This window comes from Anarrhichthys ocellatus, unplaced genomic scaffold, assembly GCF_004355925.1.
Source record: "Anarrhichthys ocellatus isolate YVR2014 unplaced genomic scaffold, GSC_Weel_1.0 scaffold18, whole genome shotgun sequence".
NCBI lineage: Eukaryota > Metazoa > Chordata > Actinopteri > Perciformes > Anarhichadidae > Anarrhichthys > Anarrhichthys ocellatus.
In genome coordinates, this window is record NW_022280048.1 from 1,131,936 (window position 1) to 1,159,907 (window position 27,972).

Here is a 27,972-nt window from a genome sequence, read left to right on the forward strand (position 1 = left end):
TAAATGTGCCCTTGGGGCCACTTTTGGGATAAAGTGCCTTGCGTAAGAGCACATCGGTAGGCCCTTCATTTCAGAGTTGAATAACCTGGCTCAGGATCGGTTGCTGATTCAACGCTCGACTCCCCTTCTCCCCCCAAACAGCGATTTTTGATGCCACATTCAACTTGTATGAATGACGATGAACACGAATATCATTTTGTTTTAAATTACATTTTGTCCTATGTTCTTTGAAATGTTTAATTATCAATAAATGAATTTGAATTGAACTGTGGCTTCTGTGTGTGAATATTTAAAGACGCTTATGAATCAGCTACGGTGTTATTACTTTTAAAGTTTGTTATTATTAGTCACCATTAGCTATTGTATTATAACGGTATCCAATCTTCTTGGGGTCCCTGAGTGTTTGTGGAGGATTCACCAAATAACTTTAAAAGCTCAGCATCAGATGACGTTTTATTCCATTTTCTTAAAACATCAACCTATGCTTTTAAAATAAAAAAAACAATTTGATAACAATCCAAACCTGTTTATTACAAAAAAATAAAATGAGAAGACATTGAATGTATGGAACCTCATTCCCTGCTTACAAGACATTTCATGGACACTGCTGAGATTCATGCCCTCAACAACAATGAACAGTTTACAGATGGACACTAGAGCACGGGGTGAGTGGAGTGAATGCAGTATACACAATGCTGAGGGTATACTGAGGTAATGTGAGGAGGCCTATGCACCTAAATGGACGAAGGATCGAGCGTGAAACCGCAAAGACGTCGTGCGCCTTTTCACTGGCAAAACGCGGGAATGCAGTTTCTACTCGAACACGCAAGTCTGGTTTCCAGCCGCCAGATTAGTCTGTGAAGCAGCTTCAGTGGTGAATACAACGGTCTTTATTCTGTAGACAGACGGCTGATAATGGTGTTGGGAGTGTTCCACTGTGGATAAAACTAGAAGCTAACCTCCGATGTCCTTTTTGTAAAGTTAGAGTGCAGGTAGAAGTATTGTGTGCGTTGATAGTTTACGTAGATACTGGGGCTGCTTCAGTCCTTTTCATCAGACTTCAATGTAAGAGAGAAATACTTCCCTGGACAGACTCAACTGATGAAGCGGGTTTTCTCAAAGTCTGAGAAACTAGTCTGAGAATGTTTTTAGGAAATCCAACCCCAGATTTAGAAACTACAACTTTTAGTTTTGCTTTATAGCTTTTATGCTGTGGCTCTTACTATTATTGACTTTAGTAGGTTAAAATTAAGGATAATTAAACTGAGGTACAACAAATAAAGTGTACAGAGACATGGCTGACAGAAATGGGGAAACCAAATTTTTTTTTTACCCCTCTGCAGTGAGGTTAAAATAAAGATGCCATAGATCTCTAAACTCCCGTCCAAGTCTGTACACTTTCTGGGCCTGGTAATGCCGAAATTGTCTCAAAAATAAAGTTGAAGCTTCCGGTGAATCCAAGCCTGGTTTCAGGAAACCAGCCTGTGCTTTGAGAGGATGACTGGGAAAGAATAAGTCCAGTTGATGACAACAGACGGGGACAAGACTGGGCAAACACGTTAAAAACACCACACAATGTTGACCAGACCAAACACATAGTACAGTACTTTGACTTTCAATCACAACCTCCCGTGATGCTGCTGGCATAGTATGAAAAAGGAGCGAGCATTCGAACACGTATTGAAAATAGCAACGTTTTAATAAAGAGCGATTTTACAAGACTGCAATGTCTAGCTAGCTAGGTGATAACTGGCATTGACATCCATGGTGTTTTACAAAGGTGCAGTTACTGGGTAACTGGGTTTGAAGTTTGATGGGTTGCTTGCAAGTTGCATTTCTGCATGCGAGGCAGCCTTCAAACAGTTACGGGACCCTACATTGTAAAACAGTTGATTATGAATGTCAATGAACGTTCATGTCAAGAGGTAAGTAAAAAAATCTCATGGAGAAATTTCCTTAACATTTTCCAAACACACCGGTAAGTGAGAGTTCACACAATGGTCATGCTTTTACCGGGCACACGAGCCAATAAAAAGACGACACTTAATCATGCAAAAGAAGACAAGTTCTTTGTCTCTAAAAAATAAAAGAACACAAAAAATCTTTTGAGTTCTGATATCATCCATCCGTAGTGGCCTTGAATAAGAAGAAGCTGCGCTTTGATGATGACTTTGGTGCAAAAAAATGTTCCTGTTTCGAAGAGGACAGACCCTGTCCTGTCCACTTCCTCGATGAAGACACTCTTGGTATAGACCAGTTGTGATAGTTTACCCATGACCTCCCATCTCCCCTCGACCCCGCCCACTTCCTCCTCGAGATGGACACAAACATCACAAACATCAAACCCACCCTCCCGCACATCCCTGGATGATGACACCTTCAAAATACAACCATTCAAACACAGATACAGCAATAAATTGTCCCACGTACAGTACGTCATCCAATGGGGCTTCGATCACTTTTACAGAGAGAGCACGTCTAAAAACACACGAACGGCATTTCCTATATACAGAGGACACAGTAACAGTCAGAGGTTGGCCCAGGATGGACAGAGCTGCGTCGTGGGAGTGAAGTGCACAGTGAAAAGAGCATTCAGCTGACTTGAGAAAGACAAACCACTGGGATGAGGAGTAACGGTAGAGAGTGAAACGACAATTTTCTTTGTCAGCTGGCCTCTTGTTGAGAAACCTCAGAGAATATCTGCCTGCTTGGTGACGATTTCTAACTGAAGTCTCTCTCTGCTGGTCGTAGAGTCGTAGCTGCAGGGTGATTGGTCTTTTGCGTAGCCAACAGTTACAGTTCAAGGTTGAATCCGAACCATACGCCACCATACAGTTGCAATTCTCTGACGGTTTTTGTTAGGTATCACAAGCGTGTGCAAGCTCCGGCTCTCCGATTCACTTTTGAGATTCCAGGGCCGATGATTTCGGGGCCTTTTTTTTTGACGAGTGATCCTTGGAACCACCTTAATTTGATGTGGGGTTGTACAGACTGAGACACGGCCACAATAACACTCACTGCTAAGTTGTGCACACTACCAGCTCACTAGAGACCTTTCGTCTCTAACCGAGGAGCTCGACCCTGTTTGTCTCTATGGGAAGGCATGTGCACACAAACACACACATACAGCACATGTACATAGAACAGACACAATCAATAGAAAACGACTTCATCCCCAATCGATTATTGCCCCTTTCAACTGTACATCCCAGCAATGATTTTAGGTTTTTGTGCAGCAGAGCGTGGTCCCCTCTTCGAAGGTTTGTGCTATATATATATAAATGTATGTCGTCTGTCTGTGGGTCTAACTTGACCTTGGGTCTGCCAGAAAAGCCACATTAACATTTAACGTCTCATTAAAGCCTCCCATGTCTGGCTGTCTGAATTAATCTGTGTGTCGTCACTGCATTACTCGGGTCGTGATCAACGGACATTGCCCTCGGTCGCTTTACGGTGGTCTGGTCCTCGTTTGACTCCTCCGACTGACCTTTAGCTGTCCTGTCCATAAACGTTAACATTACATTAGCAAAGCCCTCTCTGTGGTTGCAGTGTCTTTGATTACTGGAGGTGAGACGTCCGCTGCAGTAATTCCCCTTATCCAGTTTTTCTGGAGTGTGAAGGACATCGCGGGAGACTCATTCTGAACAGGACGAATGCAGGACAGGGAGGAAATCATACAGTTGGGAGTTGAGAAACACCGCCGTCCTAACATCCAGTCAACTCTCTGTCTGGCTCTCAGTGCATTTGTCACTACTTTTAGAGCAGTACGTGTAAAACAGAACAGGTTAGTAAAACGGCATTCTGTACAGAAACCTGATGTGGACACACAACAACACAACAGCAGGAAACAGCTTTCTAAACAGCCTACAGATGTGGTGGGACAGACGGTAACGAGATTGCATGATATTGCGCAGCTGTGGAGGGGGGGGGGGGGGGTAAATGAACAAAATACACAGTGTGTACAGCCCGACCCCAAGTAGCAAAGTTAGTGTAAGAGGTTTGTTTACATCCAAATGCGATGCCTGGATCTGGCTCAGTGCTTTCATCAGTTAGTTCCAGTGCAGTAACACGTTGGTACCTGGCAACACAGCAATGACATCAGGTACCAAAAGAGAAACACATACAGTACACACCCTCGACAGCCACGTCCATCCACACACTCACAAGCGCACCCACAGAGTATCGCTCCACGTGGGATTTTGGATGTGAAGTTGGCAATTAAGAACAAATGGAGCTCATAAAAAGACTCAAAACGGTAATGTCGATGCAGCACATTGAAATGTAGAAAAAGGAAAACACGCACACACACACACACACACACACACACACACACACATTCAAATCGATTACTTCTGACATCAGGTGATGAATGACACACAACGGGGAACCAATCTGAACAAGACGCTAAAATCACCTACACAGACATACACCCTTGGCAAAGTTCACAATGAGTAAAGTGCCAGCAAACAATCCAATCAGAGAAAGAGGCGCGTGTCCTCCGAGTTTGAAGTGGGTATGTTTTTATACAGGAAATCATCAGGATGAGGAGGTCGGGAAGTGGCAGTAGAGCCTCTGCACTTCCACAGAGCTGTCATCGCAGGTCATAATCGCCGTCTGAATTGGCAAATCAAACAGAGGATGAGTGGGATTGATGCGGAGCCTCTGGTACCCCATTAACAGACAGAGAGATCAGTAGCCACATGGAGAGAGGAGAGGAGATTAGATGTTGAGGCTACATGGAAACTGATACAGCATTTCATCTTTTATCCGTCCTCTGGTCCTCTCTCCTTCTTCCTCTCCCCTCCCCCTTTTCTTCTCCGTCTTCCTCTTTCTTCCTCCAGCACTGGATTTGGTTCTGGATTCGTTTTCTTCAGCTCTTTCTCTTTCCATCTCTTTCCTCTCGCCTTCTCTCTCTTGGCTTTGCTGCCATGGTTACAACATCATCCCTACATGAAGTGCATCTGCAGAGGACGGGAGGAGAATGGAGAGTAATTTAGTTTGACAAAACACCTCATCAAGTGTTCAGGCAACAACTGACAAGCACATTTACCTGCCGCAGTGCCAGGAAAACATCTGTACATGGGCGCGAGTGCTCAGTGGGCAATTATTTTCCTCAGTTGTGTTTTGAATAATTGGTCAAAATATACTTGTTTGTTCTCCTGAGAGACGTACCAACTGATGGTTACTCGCTGTGCAAAACACTATCTTCACACTTTCTGTTCAATTATCTGACAACGTGATTCCTGTTGCTGCTCGGGAGTGTCCTCTCCTTGACTTTACTTATTAGTCGTTAAAACTAGCTATGAACGCGTGCCTCAATTATGCCAGAAGACTTGCAGACAGGAAGCACATACAGATAAAGGAAACATCCAATCTTGGTTGTTGTTATGCTGCTGTAAGTATATATCAGTTTAGGATGTCCTACTCTCACTGGGTCTACCCAGAGGTTTGCGCCTTGCCTGCTTCTGCTGAAGTTAGTTATGTCCTACACTTTCCAGAAAAGTGTTCAATATCCCCGAGATAACTGGCGACAGTTAAGGTACACACTCCAAAGCATGTTCAGTCAAGCTTAAGTTTGGATTGTTTCGCCTCACACCTTCTTTATTTTCTCCTAAACACGTCTACATATATTGAGAGATAAACTGATTTCCTGAGAGATAGCTTAATAGCTGATATATATATATATGTATGTGTGTGTGTGTGTGTGTGTGGTGTGTGTGTGTGTGTGTGTATTACCTGTGTCCCCGGCATGGGTCCAAAGGGGTTGGTGGGTCTCAGGACAGGCTGGTTGTACATGACAGTCTGCGGGGCCATCATGGGAACGCCCCCCATCTGATGACTCATCTGAGGAGGGAGCTGCTCAGAGGACAGGTGGGAGAAGGAATGGCAATAGATGGGGAGTGGACAGGAGATCACAAAATGTTTCAGATTTAGAGTAGATTCATGCCAGCTGAGTATGAATGTATGACTGAGGTTAAAGCTGTTCTTTACCATTCCATACATAGGCACTTGGGGTGTCGTCATAGGAAAAGCCACTGGTGCGGGAGCCTGTATGGGAAAAGGAGAGGATCACAATACATCGACTTTCTGGCTGAGGTACAGTCTTAATCTTGACCTGAAAGTCGATTACAAAGAGGTGGAAAATTTTACAACGCAGACTAGAGGTAGAAGATTGGCAGCCACAAGGGATGAAACACAATGCCAAGGCAGCACAATAAGCGAGCACAATTTCCTCTGATAATTCATGTATCATCCGCAACACAAAGAGCCTAATCATAAAAGTGTCACAAGCATTAAAAAAAAAAATAAGCAGAGAGGTTTTTGGAGGATGTCAGGATTAAATCCAGTGCATAAAGAGGAGGGAAGGGAAGGTGAAGTGAATAAATGCACTTACGTAGCCAGTATAGATCATCCCATTCTGTGGAGAGATACAGAGAAAGAGAGTTACAACAATAAAAGCATTGCTCGGGCCTTTTCTCTAAATGAGCAGAGAAGATAAACCAGACCTTTGCCCATTCCTCATGCTCAAAACTCTTCTACTTTAAATTCCTGCCGTGCCACCGGCTTTCCGAGCCATTGGCTGAATAAATGAGCGGTTTGAGTCGAGAGGTCAATCAGACGAAAAATTAAAAGATGAAACCAGATTGAATGGAAGAGACTTGCGGATAATTAGAGTGGAGCACAAAGGACAGACACACATTTGGGAGCTCCTTTAAAAAGCCCTGAGTGCAGCGGAAAGTTACATTTGGCCAACAGGTACATTTAATGAGTTTCATTTCAGAATGAGATATATGACCGTTAGGAGGAACTGACTTCTCTGACAGAATGATGGATGGCACCAAATTGATACACAATACCAAACTTCTTAAAAAAACTTTTGCTAGAGCAGTGCAGTAGTGCTTCCCTGACAAAAAAAGGCCACATTTACAGACTTGACCCTATGTAATATAGAGACTTTATTGTGAGTTTGATTTAATTTTTAATTTTCAATAGTTATTTTGTAACTCCCAGAGGTACGACTGCAAAAATACATGTTGCAGTCCTACATTTCTTTTTATAATCAACACTTGTAATGATGAAGGCACTTGCAAATGATAATATTTTGGTGTTTAATTTTTACCTCTTTATGTAAGATTTCATGAAACTTTTTTTTTCTTTTTACAAAATGTACCAAAACACTGAAGCGAGGAAGATCTTGGGTAGATTATAATGAGAATACATATGAAACTAAATTTAAATCATACCCTCTAAACTAAAAAGACATCTGTCTCTGATGTTTGTAGGAGACAGAAAATGAATTTGCAACTATTGTGATAATCAATCAACCGTTTAGGTAAGCTGCCAAATATTCTCTGACTTTAGCTTTTCTCTATTTTACCTCATCGTGAACTGAATAACTTTTATTCTTTAATTTATTCTTTCACAGCTTTTAAGTGGAGCACACCCAATGATAATAGTGTAAATTGTCCTGCTCATACAGGAGAATGAGTGAGTTGTGAATTAATCCGTGATGGCACACGGACATTTTTTTTAAATTGAGAACTGTGCAAATGTAGCTTTTAATTTACCATCTGAGGGACTTGCATGGGTGCAGGTGCCATGGGATGGGTGGTGTGAGTCCAGTTGGTGCTGGTGCACATGGTCTTTGACTGCCAGCCGCCTCCTGTTGGCTTCTTCTCCACCAGTTGACTCCACTGGAGCTCCGGCCTGATGGGCACACACACACACACACACACACACACACACACACACACACACACACAAACACACAGCATTTTTAGGTGCACAGCTTATGCAGAATCCGAAAGAAAATGAATGAATCATAAAAGCGTTTGTGATAAAGTTGGATAGACAGCTGAATCATTTGCTTGTGGCGAAGTCTTAGTTGTCAGGAAAACCCACTCACTTCTTAGCTTGCATCCCCCCAAACTGCAGATCTGAGAGAAAGAAAAAAAAGAAACATATCAGCTGAAAGGAAGCAACAGAGCCGGAGAAGAATAACAGATAAAAATGAATATATAATATAATAACTGAATATTTTCGAGAGATTCTGCACACTCACTACCAACGAGGTTGGCTAATGAAGAGTCCAAATCATTGGGCAGCATTTTCCCAGAGTGCAACTGGACTCCAGGGCTGTGAATATGAGCGGGTTGGGCTGGCTTTAGCAGGTCGCCTGACATGCAAAGGTCACCGTGGTAACATGAAAGGAGAACAGAGGGGAAGTGAGTCAAGAGCATGAAGCGACTGGACGTATCTGTCACAGCATATCCAGCTCTGAGTAGCGTGTGTTTATTTGCATGCTTCCTTGTATGTTTGCATGATTATATATGTGTGTGTGTGTGTGTGTGTGTGTGAGTCCTACCTCCCCAGGCATTGTTGTTGTTGGGCACAGTGTGTGTGGTCTGGATCGGGGTGTAGTTAGGCTGCAGGGTGAACAGCTCACTGGTCAGGTTTGGCACACTGCAGGAAGGAAAATTTGAAAGAGAGCACAGTTTTGTTTTTATGTAACAGACCGTTAATAAAAAATCTGATCTATAATGACAACCAGGCGAAAGGCTTATTGTTGAAGAGCTGGAGTCTTTCTGCAACATACAGATGACTTTCCCTTTGAAGCAGTTTGACACTGCAGATGTTAGACTCACTGGTTGCTGACTGGTACGATTGATGAATTGCAGAAGAGTTCTGTGGCCCCTCCGCTGCTGTTGGCACTGCCCACTGACTGGGTGCTGGGTGACACATTGGGTGTCTGAATATCGATCCCCTTATGACTGTCCTCCTGCAATGGGAAGCATCATCAGTATAATATGATAATCCCGTGGTTTGCAAATATCCCTGCAGTACACACGAATCGTGTTAACCTCCTCTGGAAAAATGTCTCTTCCTGGGTGCTTCTTTGTTTGAGTGAGACATCCACTGCAGAGGGTCTTGAGATTGTGACTTCATTGTCATTCTCTGTGCAGCTCTACGCTACGGGCCAGCAGCCAAACACAGACAGTGTAATTCACTGTACTGCAGGACTAATGCACCTGTCCATTCGACTTCAACAACAGTGTGGAGGACAAAAAGACTCGATGTACACTTCACACAATCTGAAATGGTTTCAGTGTGCTTTTCTCACATAAAAGCAAAAACTGTTCATTGTGAAAAAGTATGTGAACTCACAATGATCACAGTGTGGTTTCATTGGGTACAATATTGTTGGTATGTAGCTGTCTAAGTCTAAGTCTCTATGTATATGTATGAGTCTTGAAAATGTCTCACCTTGTGTTGCTGCAGTCTGTTGTCTTCTGTCTTGTCGTCCATGCGGCTGAGAGAGATCCCAGTGCTGGAGAGAGAGGACACTGCACTGGACAAGGTGTTGGATCTAAAGTCGATACACAAACACATATTTTTTTTGAATGCTGGTTGCTACATTGCTTTGTTTTGTTTGTCTTTGCTCTTTTTACTGAGTTCCACTCTATAATGCTTTGTGAACTGAACGTTATGTTAATAAGGCTATAGAATCCTGCAGCTCTGTGAGGCTGTTATGCTCATTGTTAAGAAAACCAAACGGTTAGAGGTACGAAAGTATTGACTAAACTTACATCATGACTAGATGATGGATGATACACGAGATGAAAGGTATGACGGAGGTCACTGGGATTCAGAGGGAACAGTACATAAATACACAACAATGGAAAAAATGAAGGTTTGCATCATTATGCGTCATGTTTGGTGTTATGGTCGGCTACCTCTGGTCGGTAGCAAGAGGTTGCATCAACTAAATCAAATAAAGCAGTGATTCAATGCAGCTATTTTAAACCTATTTGAGCCCCAGAGCGCCTAGCGGTCGGCAGAGTTGCTGCCAAATTTTTGGATTAAATTATTAAATGTATTTTTTGTTATTTTACAAAGCTATTTGCATATTTGAATGTGCTCAAATATCCACATAAATAAAACACATAGTGATTCAAACAAAGCATGATTTCAAAGACCAGTGACGTTTGAATATCACCACGACAATCACGAGACATCTGTTTTCACTGTTAGCGAGCTAATGTTACCTCAGTGACACAAAATGGATCCATTTTTTAAAACGAAAAAAGTGATGTGAGAGAGAGAACCTTGTGCCAGTAAAAGCTCCAAAGAAGTATGACCCTGAAGACATTACATTTGGATTCATAATGGGAGGCAGTGATGGGTGAGCAGAATATTCATGATCATTGCAGCTGATATATATTTACAGCCCAGTTTATTTTTTCTCCTTTCTTTGAAAAGGTGATCCTCGAAAAAATAATTGAGCAATCACAAGTGAGCCTTACAAAAGGTTGAGAGCCCTTTTTTAATGAACCAGGCGAGTGCGCTAAGTGACGCAAATCAAACACACCCAAGTTTCTGCGTGAATGCTGGGTGTGGCTAACTAAGCCCTGAATGCTGAAATGCCCACGGTGGTCCTCCAGCTGGGATTTTGCGTTGCTCGCAAAACTTCTAACTTCTCATGTAGCCTAAAGAGGCTGAGTGGACACATACTGAGGCTATTTTTGCTTTGAAGCGACTGGACGTATCTGTCACAGCATATCCAGCTCTGAGTAGCGTGTGTTTATTTGCATGCTTCCTTGTATGTTTGCATGATATGTGTGTGTGCGTGTGTGTGTGTGTGTGTGTGTGTGTGTGTGAGAGGCCTTGCCTTTTTTGTTCTATTAAATTATTCCTCTTGCACCCTCCTTGGTGTCCATAGCCTTTTGATGTATTGTCGGTGAAGTTTGTTTCATTGTATGGCTCTTTTCTAAGTAATTCTTAGGCGGTTGTATTTTTTACAATTGATTATCAGTTGAATGCACAGGCTGCATAAAAATAACTGTTGGTTATGAGCTCTTGTGTGAGTCTATATGTTGACATTTCATACAATTTATTTTGTAGCCTAAATGGGTTATTGAATTGAACAGTAGTATATCATGTCATCACATTTTTAAGGCAGCTATGGTTTACTCTCAGCACCTATTGATCTTAGTGTTAAGTACTTTACTTTAGTACTGTATAATTCAATTTTGAGTAAAATTTAGTACAGACGTTCATGTTCCCTTCTGTCACGGTCTTGGGTTTTGTTTAGTTGGTTTCCTGTTAATTTCCCTGCCTCTTGTGTCCCGTGTTCACTTCACTTCCTGCCTTTGTATGTTTTTCCGCCTGTGTGATTGTCTGCCTTGCCCCTGATTGAATCCTCCTGTGTCTAATCAGCTGCACCTCCCCAGTGTATTTAAACCCTGTGTGTCTCATTGTCAGTTCGTCTTTCATGCTACCTGCTCTGCGACCCTGTATGTATCCCTTTTTCCTAATTTACGTGCTCCTGTTTAGTGTTTTGGCTGTTCAGTTTTTTCTGAACATTTTTGTTATTTTTAAAATCACCGTTGATCATCCCTCTGTTCCCCCCTGTCTCTCTGAGTTTGGGTCCATCACCTGATACCATTTTTGCCTTAAACCCTGACCCGTTCAGGATCAATTGAAACACTTAAGTGAGTTTCCATCTAGCACCATGAACAAGTCTGATGAAATCCCTGCAGAACTAATAAACACACGACACTAAAATGGTAAACTTTACCTGCAAAACATCAACCTGTTAGTAATTTCACTGTGAGCATGTAAACATGCTGACTCAGCATTTAGCTCAAAGCACCACTGTGTCTAAATAGACCAACACAGAACTCCTAACATGGCTGAAGACACCTAGGCTGTGGTCGAAAAGTCAAAACATGACCTAACGTCTATTCCTAGCCACTTTTCCTTGACCTCTACGGAAAATGTCATGGGGTCAAGGAAAGATGTGAAGGATAATTTATGAGGAGTTAAGAAAAGACACCGTGGTGTTCAGAGAATCCGACTCCACTTTCACTGAGCTACGTAATTATGATGCAACGGCGGACGTCACTGACGTACGTAGGTCTGCCATGGCGAAACTACAACAAAGGACTCCAAAAAAGCTCTACTAAACCACAACCCCGTGATATGTAATACCCCATTGCATGCAGGCTTTACAAAGAGCTTGTTCTGTGAGAGGCTGCTTCACTCGTGGTGTGAAGGAGAGAACCGGAGCTCCTTCCTTCCTGCGGCTGTCACACTTAACGATCAACGCTGCTTCAGTAGAAACTGACAATTCGCTCATGTTCAATATCAATGAAACTGTTCAATATCAATATTTCCTTTGTGCAATAATTTAGATTCAACGGTTTGGCTATATTTAGTTTTTTAACAATTTAATAATCTATCATAGGCCTAGCTTTTGTATTTTACTGATGCTTCTTGTTATTGAGAATTTGTTCATTGATGGTTTGCTATATTTATTGTTCATTTTATTTCGTATTCTTTTAAAAAAAAAAACGTATTTGTTACATGTTCGAAGTAAATAAATACATATGATATGAAACGTAAGGATTGTCACTGTCTATTCATATTCATCAACATGAATTCCATTACTTTATGAGTATAATTGTTATACCTTTTGTAAGATAAGCATATTGTTTGTTATCATGGAAGGCCGAATGGTGCGTCACTTTAAATGTTGCCGCTGCAAGGCATTGTGGGGAGGAATTATCTACTCTCCTTTCGTAAAGGAAGGTCCAGTGTCTCCTATGCTAAAGGGGCTAATAAAGGAATTATTGAAGCACCTTTCCTTGGCATTTAAGGAATTCGAACATGTCTTATCATGGTGGCCACTTAGATACTTCCGGGTCATTTCCCTCAGTTTCCTAACTGAGGGAAATGACCCGGAAATATGTAAGCGGTCCTTTTTGCTTAGGAAGGTTCCTTCCTAAGCAAAAAGGACCACAGCCCAAGTCTTGATCATTGTTTGTTTTGTAATAAAAGTAGTACCAGTAGTTTTACAGAAGTAGCCCCCTGATGGCAGTAGTACTTGCTGTAGTACCAAGATTGCTGTAGGAATAGCAGTAGTATTAGGTGGCTGTTGCAGCAGATCTGAGTAACTTGTTTGTGGTCTGATCGTACCTGCTTGCTGCGGAGAGGTCCTTGAGCTTCCTGCCCTCCAGAGAGGCTAGATGCTGCTCCAGAGCCTCCAGGAGAGAGCTGGGAGCCTGAAGGGGGGTGTAAATGGGAGGGGAGTTGATGGAGTACCATTAGAACCACAGCCAAGTGGACAGAATGGGACAAACCGCTTTCTCTCACTCCCATCTCCTCACCTCCTCATTTTATCCCACTCACCCACATACGCGCACAAAGCGGCAGCAAAAAGTAAGACATTACCCTCAGATTCATTATCTACTCTACAACAGCTGTTTGCTCTGTTTTTTTTAGGGTTTTTTTTGCATTTGGTTTCATCAGGTTTGGTTCACCGGCATGCAAACATCAGCCTTGGATCATGCAAGCGAGTCCACAGCGGGACTGACGGGTCAGGACAGAGCAGCGGAGCGTTGTATCTGCAGGGCTCCAGAGTAGAAACACAACAAACAAACACGTCTCTGAACCGTCTAACGAGCCCATGCAGAGGCCAGCAGTGCACAAACGCTATCGTAAACACACGCACTTACACACGCACACGGGTAAAGAAAATCACAGTCCAAAAATTGAGAGTTAACCGGTGGATTCCACGTTAGGTGGTTAAAAGTCAAATTAACTTATTATTCATTTATTTAGTTTGGAAATTAGGCAGCACAAATTGTATCCCACTGGAAGCCAAGGAAGTTAACTCAGTGAAATGTAAACATCTGGTGAAAAACCAGGTATACACATCGAGCAGCTGGCCAGCACTCTTCATAGTAAAACAAAAAGGATGGATGGGTTCATTTGAACCACTATGTGATACCATGTTTTTCATCCAGAGTCTTACATTTCAGCACCGGAGATCACAACGAAAACACAACAAGCAAAGAAAAGATTTCTCATATACTTATTTTAAGGGGGAAAGAGAGTAAAATGCGAATTCTGGATATCCTTCTTCAGAGAAATCTAGAATATGCTGAAGGTTTAAAAGTAAAACAGACACATATCTAGAGCTCAGTAAAGGCATGGGTCACTATGCTGTTGAATAAGGGCATATAAGGTCTTCTTAAGCACTACAGACATGGCATTAATTTAAAAAAGTCTTCCCTTGTCAGTGTGTTACCTGATTTCTCACATTGTAAACATCCAATTGTGGTTCCATTGAAAAGGATACTTTACATTTGCGGCCTTCACCATGATATGCAGTGCTTATGATGGCATTATGTACACCTATCCAAGTCATATTTGCAGAGACCTATTTAATAAAAACCATTCGCTGCTCTCCCCACAGCTAATGCAAAGGGACATGATCTTTTCAGGGAAATGATTTGAACACTGCTTATGTGGGCAAAAAACCTATTTCATAAAGCTGTGCTGACTTACTTATATGATAAGCCTTTGAATGAAGAGACAAGCCTTGATATTTACACTGGGAAAATGCCAGAAATATGGCTGTGGAAATAATAAGCCCCGGTCATGGATGTCTAAAATAGAAATGGCTAAAAACTTTTGATATTCAGCTGCATACAGCTGCTTTCAAGAAATCGTACCGAAGAGTAAAATTTGTTTTGCAATGATTTCGATAATGAAAAAAATGAAATTCCTCCGCTAATGCTTAGAAATTGTGAAAGATATATGTGATTCAAGGCTATATGCGGGTCTTCATTTATTGTTTCCTCTCTATTCAAGAGAAAAGGAAAAAAGGCGAAGAAGTTAAGGAGAGTGAAGAAGAGAGGAGGACATGGCAGCTGCAGTGTGGGCAGGTCTGTAGGGTGAGTAGGGAACGGGAGCGTTTAGAATGAAGCATTGACTTGACGGATTTAAATACTGGTTGACTGATTGGTTGATTGACTGATTGAGATGAGATGTAGACTGACCTGTGTGAGATCGGGGCTGTCGCCCTGATCTATCCCAACTCGCTGTGTCACAAAAAAGGAGGGAGGGGGTAAGGGAGGGAGGAGGGAGGCAAAATAAACCAAATGTAATAATAAAACAAGAAATAAACCAAAAAAATCCAACAGAGTTAAAAAGAAGAAAAAAAAGGGGAAGAGGCGTGTGAAGGAGGAAGAGGAGGAGGAGGAGGGAGAAAGAAGAATCAAACTCAAGCATTCATTACGTCATGCAGTGGCTGGAAAGGAAAACAAATAAAAGACAACAGAGGAGGAGGGAGCATGCACACGCATACAAACACCTATATATACACAGTTTATGTACACACACTTATACACACACACACACACTGAGATCTGGAGACTGGTTTGAAATGAATGCTGAGCACACCGACTGATTGAACAGGCAGGGCAGAGAGGGCAGACAACAGGTCACGTGACTGCGAGGTAAGAAACATCCAAAAGGAAGACACTCAACTAATGTTGACTTTGAACAGAAAGAGAAAGGGGGGGGGGGGCACAGATGACACACAAACAAACAAACACACATTTTGTTAGACAGATAAAATGAATGGGTCCTTAAAGTCAACGTTAGTCTGTTGTAGTTTTTTTCTTTGGATCGAGTGGCTGCACCCCAAACCTTCCAAATAGGAACGAAACCAAGCAGAGAGAAAGCTTTTGAAGATGGCGCACGGGATAATACAAGGCAGGATAAAACTGTTTATGTTCACTGTGCAGTCTAGAAAGAACTGCAACTGTTCACTGGATAACAGCCATTATAACGTTGTTGTTTTTTAAGAAAAGAGAGGAAATAAAATAAGAGGAAGAGGACAGAGATAGTGATAGAAAAAGAGCTTGCTTGGGCATGCAGTGCAGGCATGTGAACAGGCAGCACGCGAGGGGTCCCTCAACTGGAAGCTCTACATGAGTGACTCCCTGATAGGCTGAGACTCAGCCATTAATCACTTGTCATGGAGTCACCCCCTCCCCTGGTCAGGACAAGAGAAGGACAGAAACAGGAGGAAAATCTAGAGGCAAAAAAAGACTGAGGAAGATTAAGGAGAGCCCCTGGACACTGATCTACGGTCAGTTTTAGGTTCGAAAATAGCAACCGTAAATCAGATCCAAAGGGAAACAGAAGTGTGGAGCGAATCTCAACAGGTTTAAGTGGATTTTCTTTGCAGGTGAAATTCTTCTGAGAAACGGGATCAAATTATAATTGAACATGGAGATTCAATCATAGGCGGCTGTCGAGATTCGCCCCAGACAGATATTCTCGCTCTCTCCAGTGGCGCATAACTCTGTTTCCTCCGTGGAGGAGCAGCAGGACAAACGAACGTTACCTCTGCCACTTTGAGAAACTCAGACAGTTTGGTCATCCTGTTGAGGAAAGTCTTGTAGATCTCCAAAGCTTCTTTGCACTGGTTCTTCTTCATGTCAAAGTATTTCTCTGGGTATCAGAAAAACATTCCAAAATCAGCACAAAATCACTGTTTATTCACAAATCAGGGAAAAGCACATGTTTGCCATCAGTAAATACCTTATTTTAGCCCACTGAGGTGCTAGAGGATGATGTTAGAAAGTGTATACAATAAAACAACGACTTCAAAATCAACCCGGTACTGATTTGTCCTGATAAACCCGCACATCTGGTGCAGATGAAGGCTAAAATATATTCCTCATAGAGTCCCAGTTACTATTTAACCATAGTTCAAGAGCCGAACATCAAGTCAATTAAGTAATGAATCATTTCATGAACTCCTCATTGAAAAGTCTGATGGTCTGTTCTCAGCCCCTGACTCCTCACTGGCTTAGTAATTAATGGAAGAAAAGAAGGTGATCTTTTAGATGCAGTCGGAGGAAAAATAGATGTTCCCCTTTTTAAAGAAGGATTGAGTCTCGTTAGTCTCGCATAGCCAGACCTATCTCCAAACAGCGCTGTTCAAACCAATCACAATAGTCCTGGGTGTCCTCGCAAAATAGATAGCGGAATGGGAAGGACAATGCCTGCTCATAGGCGGCCAATGGCAGGCTCATACCTGCAGTCTACATCCAGTGAGTCAGACTACAGTCTTGTGATCTCAACATCAGAGGCAGATTACTGCATAAATACTACTGTATCTGCTGTATTGTGTGTGCGGTTTACCCAGCATGTTGATGACCCCTTCGTTGTAAGCAGCAAACAACCGTATGGAGTCTTTAAACAGCAACATGAAGGCTGTGTTTATCACTCCATTGGTTAGCTCGTTGGAGTTAGGCTGGAGGAAAGTCGGAGAGAAAGAGAAAATGAATGAGATCGGATCAAGATATTACGGTATTTTACAATCAAGCGTTGAGTCTTTGAGTTAGATGTTTTACCTGGAAATCCAGCAGTGCGTCCAGCTGGTTTTGGATGATTGGCAGAGTCTTGATCAGCTTCTCTGTGGTCATGGTGCGCATCACGCCATCAGCTCTGGTAGCAGACAAGAATACATACATGCACACACACACACACAGGATTTATCAGGCCTGGAGACCTAAGGTGTGTACGTGTGTAAGGACGTCCCTCAGATATACGCTGTTGTGGATTAGCATCAAAAAACACACTTTAAAGGGGACATATCACAAAACAGTCACTTTTTCTGTGCCTCTGCGCATATAACTGGGTATCTGTTGTTCCTACCAACCCACAAACTGTAAAATATAACAACCCAGTCAGTTTCTTTTGTTGGCTGTCTAGGTTAACTATATAGCAAACAGATTTAGCCTTTGGATTGTTGAATCACATGTTTTTTTCTGAAGTAAAGCATTAAAATAAAAAGTTTGGTCAAAAAAGCCCATGCCTCTCCATATATGTGACGTGTGTGTTGAGTTTGTTACCCTCTCTTCATCTTGGTGAAGTCCACTGCTGCTAGTCTGTAAGACATGGCTTTTTCATTCAGGTAGCGGCTGTAGCGTCTGATGAAAGTTGACATGTTATATCCTGCGGGGGCACAGAGGGGGCGCTGCAGTTAGAGACGGATCACCTTGGCCTATTTTCAAAACCGTGTTAAGAAGCTATTATCCCCCTCATAGGAAGTGGACTTACTTCTCCACGAGCAAACTGGCCTTTGCACAATTTTACCTTCAGGTTTATGTATATATTATATAGTATATTTAATTACAAAGTCATGTGTTTCCAGTAACATTCAGCAGCTTCTTTGTGTCCAACAAAAGGCACATTTATCTGTAGCGTTTCAATCCCGGACCGTAGCTTCCCTTTGAAATCAGCTCTGAAATGGGCTTATTGATAGTGTTACAGAGCCAGGGAGAGTCTGACATAAAGTCATTATGTTAGACGTGCAGCACTGCTGAGTTTACAAACAGCCAAATAGCATTAAATCACCTTGTAGTGCAGCCTTATCTAGAAAGTTGTTGAGGTTGAAGAGCGTGTTTCTGGAGGCAAGGTACTGCATCAATCTCTGATGGGGGGAAAAAAAGAGAGGACAGAGTTAGTGACTTATCTGATGCTGTTCCCTGACAACAGTGTCTATGTCACGCAAAGCGAAGGGTTTGTTTCTAGACAGGAGTTGCAGCTTTAAAAGCATTTCACAGAGAGTTTGTGGACTTAAAGTCATGAAATGGACACTTTGACTTCCTTCAAAACTGTAGCTGCCCTTGTTTTTAAAGGTCGGAGTAAAATTGAACAATGATCCCATTCCAGCATCCTGTTTTGACAACAAATGCATCACATTAAGGAAGTAAAGGTGCCAATCAATGGGTTTTAAACCCTCTGTTTTTCTGGGCAGGTAAACTCGGAACATATCGTCACTATTTGTGCTGCGAAAAGTTTGTTGTTTTGGAAACTTTTGAGAGGGTCAGTGTACCTGCTGTAATCCCTCTCTCTACTCTGACACGCTCATCGTTTAACATGTCTGATGCTTTGGATGTTGCTCCTGTAGTGTGAGCGAGCGGAGCGAGGTGATTTGTCACACTGGCCATTGAAATGTCAGCGGTATACATCATCAGTCCTTGTTGCACATGCGGAAGATACCGCTTCAGAGAAAGTTGCTGCAAGAGTTGGAGAGAAATTGCTCCAGCCTTGTGAGCAAAATGTCAGATTCTGGACAGACCAATGACTCGAGCTAGCCGATTGGCAATCGGTCTGTGTGTATGGAGGCGGAGGCTCAGGGAGCATTAGATTGCACAGGAAATGTCTTTGTTTCATTGACTCCCATTTGCACTTTTCTAATGCTTCATTAATAGTTCATCATCTTGTGTTGGCCTGCAACTAACATAGCATTATCAATAAATCTGTATAAAGTGTTCCCAACAATTAATAGACTATCTACATTGTCTTTGATTGGTTTTCTGTCCATTGACTAATGGAAAATTGACAAATCAATTCAGCACTAGTGAGCTCGTCTTGAAGCTGATAGTCTGCAGCTTTCCACTGTTACAACTAACTGGACCAACGATCCAGGCATAGATTGCTGTTGGAGTTGACCATCAAGCTTGTGGCACGGCAGTTTGTTCTTCACGATTGTGTATCCTGTTGTATTGTATTGAGGAATAAATCAAGCTAACACCCAGGATTATGACAGCAATACTGATGAAAACATTTTTTAAATCACTGCTATGAGAACATTTTTACAGCTTTCTTTCTGTTGAGGCCACATAATATCTTTGATCTCATTGAAACAAGCTTCTTATTTCAAGATGCCAAACTACTTTCTTGTCGTCCTGAGGTTCTTTGCTCACCTCGTTGCCGTACATCATGAGGTGGTGTGTGGTGATGAGCGCTTTGAAAACCACTATCCAGCTGTTGCTGGCCGTGCGCTCCAGCAGTGTGTCTGCCAGGTGGGGGATGCTGACGTTCAGCTCATTGGTGCAGTGGATCAGGTCTGGAGGACACAAAACAAATAACATAAACTATTCTGGACATACAGAGAAAGCTGTAAAAGAATAAACCAATAATTGTATTGGTTTATGATAAACAAAGGTTATAGAAACGGGCATGTGGCCAAGAGGAGATCATCTGTAAAGTCGCAGGTTTGACTGCTATGAACATTCACGTGTCCTTCAACTCAAACGTTGCATTTTCACTTACTGTAAGTCACTGTGAATAAAAGCACCAGCCACATGCCAATGTCTTAATTTATTACCTTAGAGAGCTTACGGGCTGAGTTATTGAGAATCAATGGAATGAATGAACCTCTACGATGAAGGCAGTCTTATCGAATTTTGACTCTCTCAATATCAGCACTCGTATAATGAATAAATGATTATATAATGATAGAGACTGAATAGAGAGATGAATCAGAACCTACTGTATCACAAAATCCAATTGTGTGGCTTCTATTCAACAGTGCCACCTACTACTAAAAAATAATCAAGTAAGAATATGGAAAATTATGTTACAAGGTCAATTCAACATCAACAATGGATGCATACTTTGAAAAGAACGGCCAAATGAATAGCCCCATGATGAATAATGAGTCACAGTTTCCTTACAAAGCATCATCGTTAACAATAATGGAATAAAACCATAGACTGTACAGGACGTAGTCATTTCGGCATTTTGGCTGTCGCCATCTTGATCTTTGACCGTCGCCATTTTGTTTTTTTGCAACCAGAAGTGAAAAACGAGAGGGTGGAGCTCAGAACAACCAATGCTGACTTAGACATTTTTAGGCAACCAAAACATTACAATTAACATTCATGAAACACTCTGTGAAAGGGTTAAAGTTGTAAGATGAAAACACAGGAAACTCACAGACCGGACAATGCCGTGGTAACGACCTGTCAGTCACAAGGCAGCCCGCCCTAAAGCATACTCTGCTTTATTTTACTCTAAATGGGACAATAATGCACTAAATGAACATCATGCTGTATTGATAAAGACATGAAACTAGTTATTGAGACCATAACCTCATGTTCACAATGAACTCATGTCACTCATGTCACAAAGACTGCGTTGACTCAAATGTTTACCGAATGGGACTCTCTCTCATTTAGAGTGTAAATTATCTGTTCAAAGCAAACGTGTTCCACATTTGAAAAGGAAAATAGCTCAACGTTCTGCTGTTTGTCGGATTTAAAAGCTCCGATAAGATGGCAGGCTGATGGTGTGTATTTTTAATGAAGAACTGCCAAGTTAACTCAGGAACAGGATCAACTTTAAAAGCAAAAGAGAGAAGTTTTCAGTTTAATGTTAACAATGGTATGTCATTCAGAATTCAGCTGTCAACACTAAACATACAATGAGGTCAGGTTGGTGGAACAATGCCCTACATTCTTCAAGGATTTCTCTGGCAAAAGATCAAAATGTGAAATATGTTCGGCCTCTGTTTAATCTCAAAGATTTACTGACTCCCTAGTTAAAGAACCAAGCTCTTAAATAGCAGAAACATGTTTATGTGCCCTGAATACTGCATATATTCTGCAAAGCTTATTTAGCTGTGATTCAGTTGGATTACTAAAAATAAAAGATTAAAATCTCCAATTACAAAGATTATTTATTCTCTGAAACCTGACCTTGTGTGTTTTACAGTAAAACCCTTTGACTGTATTGTAAATAGACCGTATTGTGCACTTGTAGAGCTGCTTCATACAATCTGTTCAGTGACGTTAAAGATCTTTTCTGGATAAACCAATTACATTTATTTCACTATTCTGCTCTGAAAATCCCCGTGTAGACGAACAGTCTTCTCTGCGGTACTGTAAAAACTTGAGATTGAGCCGATTATTTAAAAGCCGATCAGGAACAGGCTCTAATACTAATGTTAGTGTAAAATAAATGCCTCATTTAGTGATGGAACCAAGTGACCGAATAACAATAGGAATAAATCACAAATATGACCAGATGAGATGGAACACCTAAAGATGAGAAGCAATTGAATTTGACAGCCGAGCACAACATGGAAAAGAACAACACATCAACATATATAATGACAAATAAAAAAAACTGAATTTAAAAAAGGCAGATTCAGTAAGTGAAACCACTGGGGCAGTGAGAGGAAGTGAAGTTGTATTCAAAGAGAGGCGAAGAGAGAGATTTGCGTGCTGAGTTACTGTGAGAAAACTTTGGTTTGGTTTCTGAGGCAAATCCTTGGTCTGTTTCTTCCACGGGATCAGAGGTTATCGGGGTTTATTTGGAAGCTCTCTGATGTTTTCTGCGCCCACTGAAACGCTGGATACAAAAGAGCGCCAGTTGATACCACGGTTAAGTTTTCGATGCATGTCAAAGGCAGCCCGTTGCACCGGCAGTTCACTGCAGCTAATGCCTCAATCCTGTTCATCTTCACTTCTTATGTTATTCAGCAGTGTGAAAACCCCAGGGGCAACAACACAGACGATAACAACTCCGACAATATTGATTATAGTCTTCATCGACTCGTCCAACTTTGCCTGCCATGACTGGCTCTCGCTCTGCTGCATTAACGTCACAACATTTGCTTCCCTGCATGAAGGACAAATATAAAGGTCTTCCAATATCTGAAAGTGGAAAGTGAAACCTGTAGTAAACAATATTTAAAACATCATCAAATGATTCTCAAACACGTTGTTAGTAAATATCCATATACAGAAATGCTAACATAAAAAAAAGGATCAGGATTTATACCCGACCGCGATGAATCTTTACTACTGTAGTACCCTGGACTCCCCTCTAAAAATAAATAAAGACCTTTTTTTCTTCGAATAAAATTTCGGGGCATTAATATCAAAACGATACATGGTAATAGCAGCGTTCAGTCATGCTTTACTCATTGTTAATGGTTTGTTTGTGAATTTCCTTCCTGGCTTAATAATTAATGGGACCGTATTGATTTTGGCTAATTAATGTTTCCTGTCACAAGTGAACAAACACACCAGTAAGGTGGACCTGCTTCACACTTTTTAGCCTCTATAGCGTCATCGCTGTATGAATGTCAATGTCAATATCTCAACAACTATTGGATGCATCCCCATGACATTTGGTGCAAACATGTATGTTAACTTTTCACAGTGCGCCATCATCAGCCTAACTTGTCCGCTCCTTTGCTTTGTGACCAAATACCTGAAAAACGAATGACGCTCCCACCAGCTTCAGTTGTACTTTATGTTTAGACGTGCTAAACTAAAAAGGTGAACATGGTTAGCATTATACCTGCTAAATATTAGTTTGTCTGTCTGGTTGAGGGTAGTTTGACAAATCCGTGTCTATTTTCTGTGCTGTATTTTGTTGTTTTAATGGAGAATAGTATAATGCACGAGCTAATTAAGAGCTAACAGGCTGTACAAATTGGCTAGCTTCACATGTCAGCTGCAGTATTTTATGTTTAAGTTTAAATCCTCACCAACATGCAATGTTGTTTTTGCGGTGATGACATTATGTATGCTTGTGAGGACTGGACTGTAAAAATGTAAAAACCTTTTTTACTTAGCATTTGGACTGTATTTATGTGGCACGTTTTCTTTTTGTTGTGACAGCTTGTTCAATTAGATGCAAGAAATTCGGTTAAGAGTGAAAAAAACTTGTTTAAATATATTATTTAACTTTTCACAGAGTAATAGCAAAGCACTCATGCTTCTGCTTAAATACAATTACACCTAAGCCATTCAGTCAAATGCTGGGTCCACCTGCACGCATTCCTTTGGGTGATAACCCATCAGCTAGGATTTAATCATAGACGTGTGACAGATTGCCAGAGGGATGTGATGAAAAATCGACTGCCAACTGGGATTATTGATAAGCTGCAGTCCAAAGGATATAATGTACATCAATAACACATTTAGAAATAGGATTAAGGATAACGTTGTGCAAACATTAATAAGAAGAACAAGATGACAACACGGTGTCATCAAGTTAAATTCACGGCATTTGTAATGCTAGTTAGGATAAAATGTAAAGCCAGTGTCTTAAAGTATGTGCGACCGCTTTAAATGTAATAAAAACTTTTTTTTAAAGCTGTTTCAAGACCTTGGCTTTAGATAAAGTGAGTCATTTTCACGAGTTGAAAATGCATCACAAGATGGGGTCATTATACTGACACAGATGTGGGAGTAAGTGTGTGGAGGTATCCATTCATTCCTGTAAGTCAAAGCCACGTCGTCTATTTCTCTTCTTCTGGCATCATTTCAACGTCTTATCTGTGTCACTTCATTTGGCTGGAAGGCCAAAAATGTGACCACTAAGGTGCACAAGGTCTTTGATTATTCTCCACACGTTTTGTTGCCTCTACGGTACATCATTATTACAACCATGACACACAACCAAATAAATCATATGCTGAATATCGCAGCTGTGTTGCTTTCGGGGGCAGAAGGTCATTTTTGGCCTGATTACTATTCTATGTGTGATGAATCTTATTTCTATCGCTGCTCTCTACTATCTCAGCCATGCAGAAGACCGACTTGTGAAAGTGAAATCCCATTACTCCGTCTGTCATGCTCATCATTGCTGTGAGCTAGTAAATAATCAACATTGGCCGTTTATGTCACCAACCAGTCTGTCAAGGTCATGACACTGTATTAAAAAGGAGATGCCGGAGAGACACTCTGAATAGCTTCAATGGCCAGCAATGTGTTTAATTTATCATGCGTGGTATTTGGAGAAACGGCACAGCGCTTCATCTATTCCTTTTACTGAACCTGGCAATGAGGGGTCGACAACAAGTTGAGTATATTTTCAAGGTAATTGAAACGTTGTTTGTATTTATCAAAGCTCTCAGATTAGGTAAACCGATTCAGAATCAATGCCCAGGTGCGCTTGTTCTGATGTAAACGTGAAGTTAGCTCCAGCGGATATGATTTTAAATATTTGCCAGCAACCTGTTTCATTATACGTTGTTCCTCTAAGCCTTTTCTGTTACCCACATTGATTTTGTCAATTTGTCCGTCCTGCTGAGAGCTGCATCCCTCCATTACCTCAACATACAGATCAAGTGTTTGCCGGTTTGTATAACCCGGCATGTTCAATTAAAAAAAAAAAAAAAAAAAAAAGACTCCAGTGGTGGTCTGGGTGAGTTGCACAAAGAGGGCGTGGGTCACACACACCAAAACCTTCAGACCTGAGATTGACCCTCAGTCTTGTACAGCTGGCTCACCAGAAGCTCCTTTAGAGCGGTTGAGTTAATTGCCTTTTCTTTGCATTCTTTATTCACTTCCCCACCACCAGGGATTACTGTAGATCCACTGACCTCCTGATCACAAACTCACTGCGTCTTCCATTAATTAAGCCTTGAAAACGCTGCACTCAATATAATGCCAGAGTTCTATGTTATATCATGTCCTGGATGGAGAAGCGAGGCCCCTCTAGAAGGAAATAGAAAGTGTTTTATTGTGAAAGCTAGCTGTGTCTATTAGAACAGCTGCATCTGAATGGCTCAAGTACAAAACATTCATTCAGCTAAAAAAAAATTCAATTCAGCCTTCCAGGGGAGTGAATTGAGCCAAGCCTTCAGTTTCTGCTTTGGCATGGAGCTTTTTATTCCACTAATGATCGGAATAAGAGCCAGAAACGCCTCGTGTAACCACCTCGACGAGAATGAACTGACCTATTATGAGAGAAACTTCATTGTCTTGAGAGCAGAAGTACAAACCTTTTCTTACAATCCATTTGACGGATGAAAATTTGTCATGTAAATTCTCCAGATCTATTTGAAGAATATCTGCTCTCACCCTTGAGTCAAGTGACATTTACTGGTTTCCGAGAGACTATACGACTCATGGCTGGTGCTGAAGATGGACGACCTTCTACCGTTTAATAACTGAGGGGGTATTGTGTTCTTATAAAACTGTGGCTTCGGCAGGAAGCACAACAATGAACCAATAATGGTGCCAATCACTTGATGCCCTTTAACTGGTTATTTTCTTCTGCACTTATAATACTTTTTTTAGAGTCATCAATTGGCTCGATTTTCTTTAGAAATTAAAAAAGTACACTCCGCGTTGGCTAATGTACCTTTAGAAATCCTCATCTGTACCAGCCAAGATTTGAACCCTCACAAATGGCTACAGCAGTAACACTGAAAAACATAGGTAATTGGCTTTTAGTGGTGGTCACAATCTAGATAAGATTTGTATGAAATCAAAGGAGAAGTAATTACTCGGTGTTGCGATTCAAGAGTCACAAAAGGGCTTTTTCATCGTAAGTGCATTTCTGAACCTTGTCAAACACCCCCACTGGGTGGGTTTTTTCCTGCTTTAATGGCCTTTTTTTTGTAGGATAGAGCGATACAGCCCTGATTTAGATGTATTTTGTTGAGGCGCCCGGTGGCACATCTTGTGAGGGAGTCCAGAATTCCCAGTGTCACCTCTGCTGTGGACATGACTGACTAATCCACTGCCAAACTTGCCGGCCGACTGGCTGGCTGACTCTTGGCTACCTGCCTTGTTGTTCCTCTCGGACTGATTTCATCTTGATTAGCCATCTTGCTATTCACTCGTCTGTGTCTGTCTGTCCGTTCTAGCTGTCCGGACTGACTGCCTGTGACTCTGACTGTCGGCCCCATTGATTACCCGTGCTCTCCATCGATCACGTCAAGTAATTATAGAAAATCCACCTAATCTAATAATCACTGTCAAAATCTACATGTGAGGAGTCCTCCTCCTCCCATGTGTAATTGCTACAGTTTGCCCACACAGCTAATTAGCAGAATGTGGAGATAAAGAATCTGTCTGCTCAAACGCCTCATTGTAACACCGCACCAGCAGAGCTATACAGTACACACACTGACTCTCTGCTCCTCCAGCACCTCAGGACTGCCGGCAGTACCACATCCATTAATGACTGTAATGCACCAGAGGACATGACAGTGAACTTGAATGTGACATTATAGAAACCTAAAAGACGATGTTGGTGATGCTGCAGAAATAACGCATATTTTGTTCTGAAGTGTCTCCAGAGAGAGGATGTAGAGCTGCTGCTGATATTGGCGTTAATAATGGATGGGCCTACACTGTAAAGCGGCTGGTTACAATATGATTAGCCCATACCAGAGTGGCCTATTTCCCCTGACTGACATGCACGGGCTGATTGCCTCTCGCCTTATATATACACATTTACTGGTCACACTAATAGCCAAATACATTGTAGCCGTGATTTGATGCGTAGATCCCATTTTAATCTAAGGGAATGTGATGTCTAATTAAAGAGGCTGCAAACATAACCGGGCCGGATGAGAGAGAGAAAAGGGGGGGGCATAACAGATGCTGTTTATACAAGCTATCCTTTGTGAGGAAAGATGCTGGTAGCTTGATGCATGCAGGCTATCTATACAGTAAGCAGTGATGGCATGCTTAACCTACAGTCAAGGTGCTTCTTCTTGGGTCCGCTGACTTCGTGCGTCGTGGCCTTGCAGACGGCTTTGCTGATGGCAGACCCGGTCATGCTGTGCTGCGCCGCGGCGATCCGGTCCGTCAAAGACTGTCCCGACATGTTACTGAGGAGGAGGTGGTGGTGGTGGTGGTGGTGGAGGAAGAGGAGGCAGGCGGAGTGATGGTCGAGGATTCCGGGTGGGGGGAACCGGGGAGGACGATCAAAATGTCTTTAGTGGCAGGGAGGAGGGTAGTGCCCTCTGCGAGAATCGGCCGTCTGAGCAGGAGGAGGAGGAGGAGGAGGAGGTGGTGGAGGAGGAGGAGGACAGCAGCGTACACCGGCAAGGATCCGGTGGGAGAATTCATGCGGCGGCCAAATAAAAGATTATACGGTCACATCCAGGGAACCATTAAATATTCAGTCAAAAGCATCAGGATGACCCAGCTGCAGAAAAAAAACGATTAGCCTATGTAAAAAAATAAATAATTAAAATGTATAATTAACAGCGGCCTGCATCAAAAATAGTAGCCTATGATATAAGACAATGTAGCCTACAGCAAACTGTAATATGTCCCTGAGATGCCGGCGGGATACGCACGAGAGCTGAATCGGAAATAAAGATGGCAATAATCGAACCACTACCGGTGATTATTATCAAATCTATGCGGCATGCCCTATGACTGAAGACTCATTTTTCCAGCAAAGACGATATGAAACGGCATTGTCCCGTCCCCTTTTCTCCTCTTCTTCGCCCGGTTTCTCCTCTGAATCTACGCACGGATCCAACCGCAAACACCTCTGATCCACACAGCACCACGCGCTGGCTGCATCTAACTCTAGCCGCTTTGATTTTTT

General features: G+C 42.0%; 1 protein-coding gene across 3 annotated transcripts; it reads right to left on the reverse strand.

The window, feature by feature from the left end:
- Nucleotides 1-435: 435 nt before the first annotated feature.
- Nucleotides 436-27,969, reverse strand: LOC116388815 (phosphatidylinositol-binding clathrin assembly protein-like). 3 transcript variants are annotated; one of them, XM_031857020.1, is made up of 20 exons: nucleotides 27,108-27,969; nucleotides 19,578-19,720; nucleotides 18,223-18,298; nucleotides 17,718-17,820; nucleotides 17,217-17,310; nucleotides 17,005-17,116; nucleotides 16,202-16,308; nucleotides 15,337-15,345; nucleotides 14,847-14,888; nucleotides 12,979-13,064; nucleotides 9,265-9,367; nucleotides 8,646-8,779; nucleotides 8,366-8,463; nucleotides 8,063-8,176; nucleotides 7,907-7,937; nucleotides 7,569-7,707; nucleotides 6,395-6,418; nucleotides 5,992-6,048; nucleotides 5,737-5,856; nucleotides 436-4,961 (listed from the first exon to the last, which is right to left on the reverse strand). In XM_031857020.1, the coding sequence occupies exons 1-20, from the start codon at nucleotides 27,235-27,237 to the stop codon at nucleotides 4,947-4,949; spliced, it is 1,737 nt and encodes a 578-aa protein (XP_031712880.1). In that variant the 5' UTR covers nucleotides 27,238-27,969; the 3' UTR covers nucleotides 436-4,946. The 3 variants fall into 3 exon arrangements, with proteins under 3 accessions (XP_031712880.1, XP_031712881.1, XP_031712882.1); XM_031857021.1 differs by lacking the exon at nucleotides 15,337-15,345; XM_031857022.1 differs by lacking the exons at nucleotides 14,847-14,888; nucleotides 15,337-15,345 and having other exon boundaries at nucleotides 27,108-27,968.
- Nucleotides 27,970-27,972: the final 3 nt, after the last annotated feature.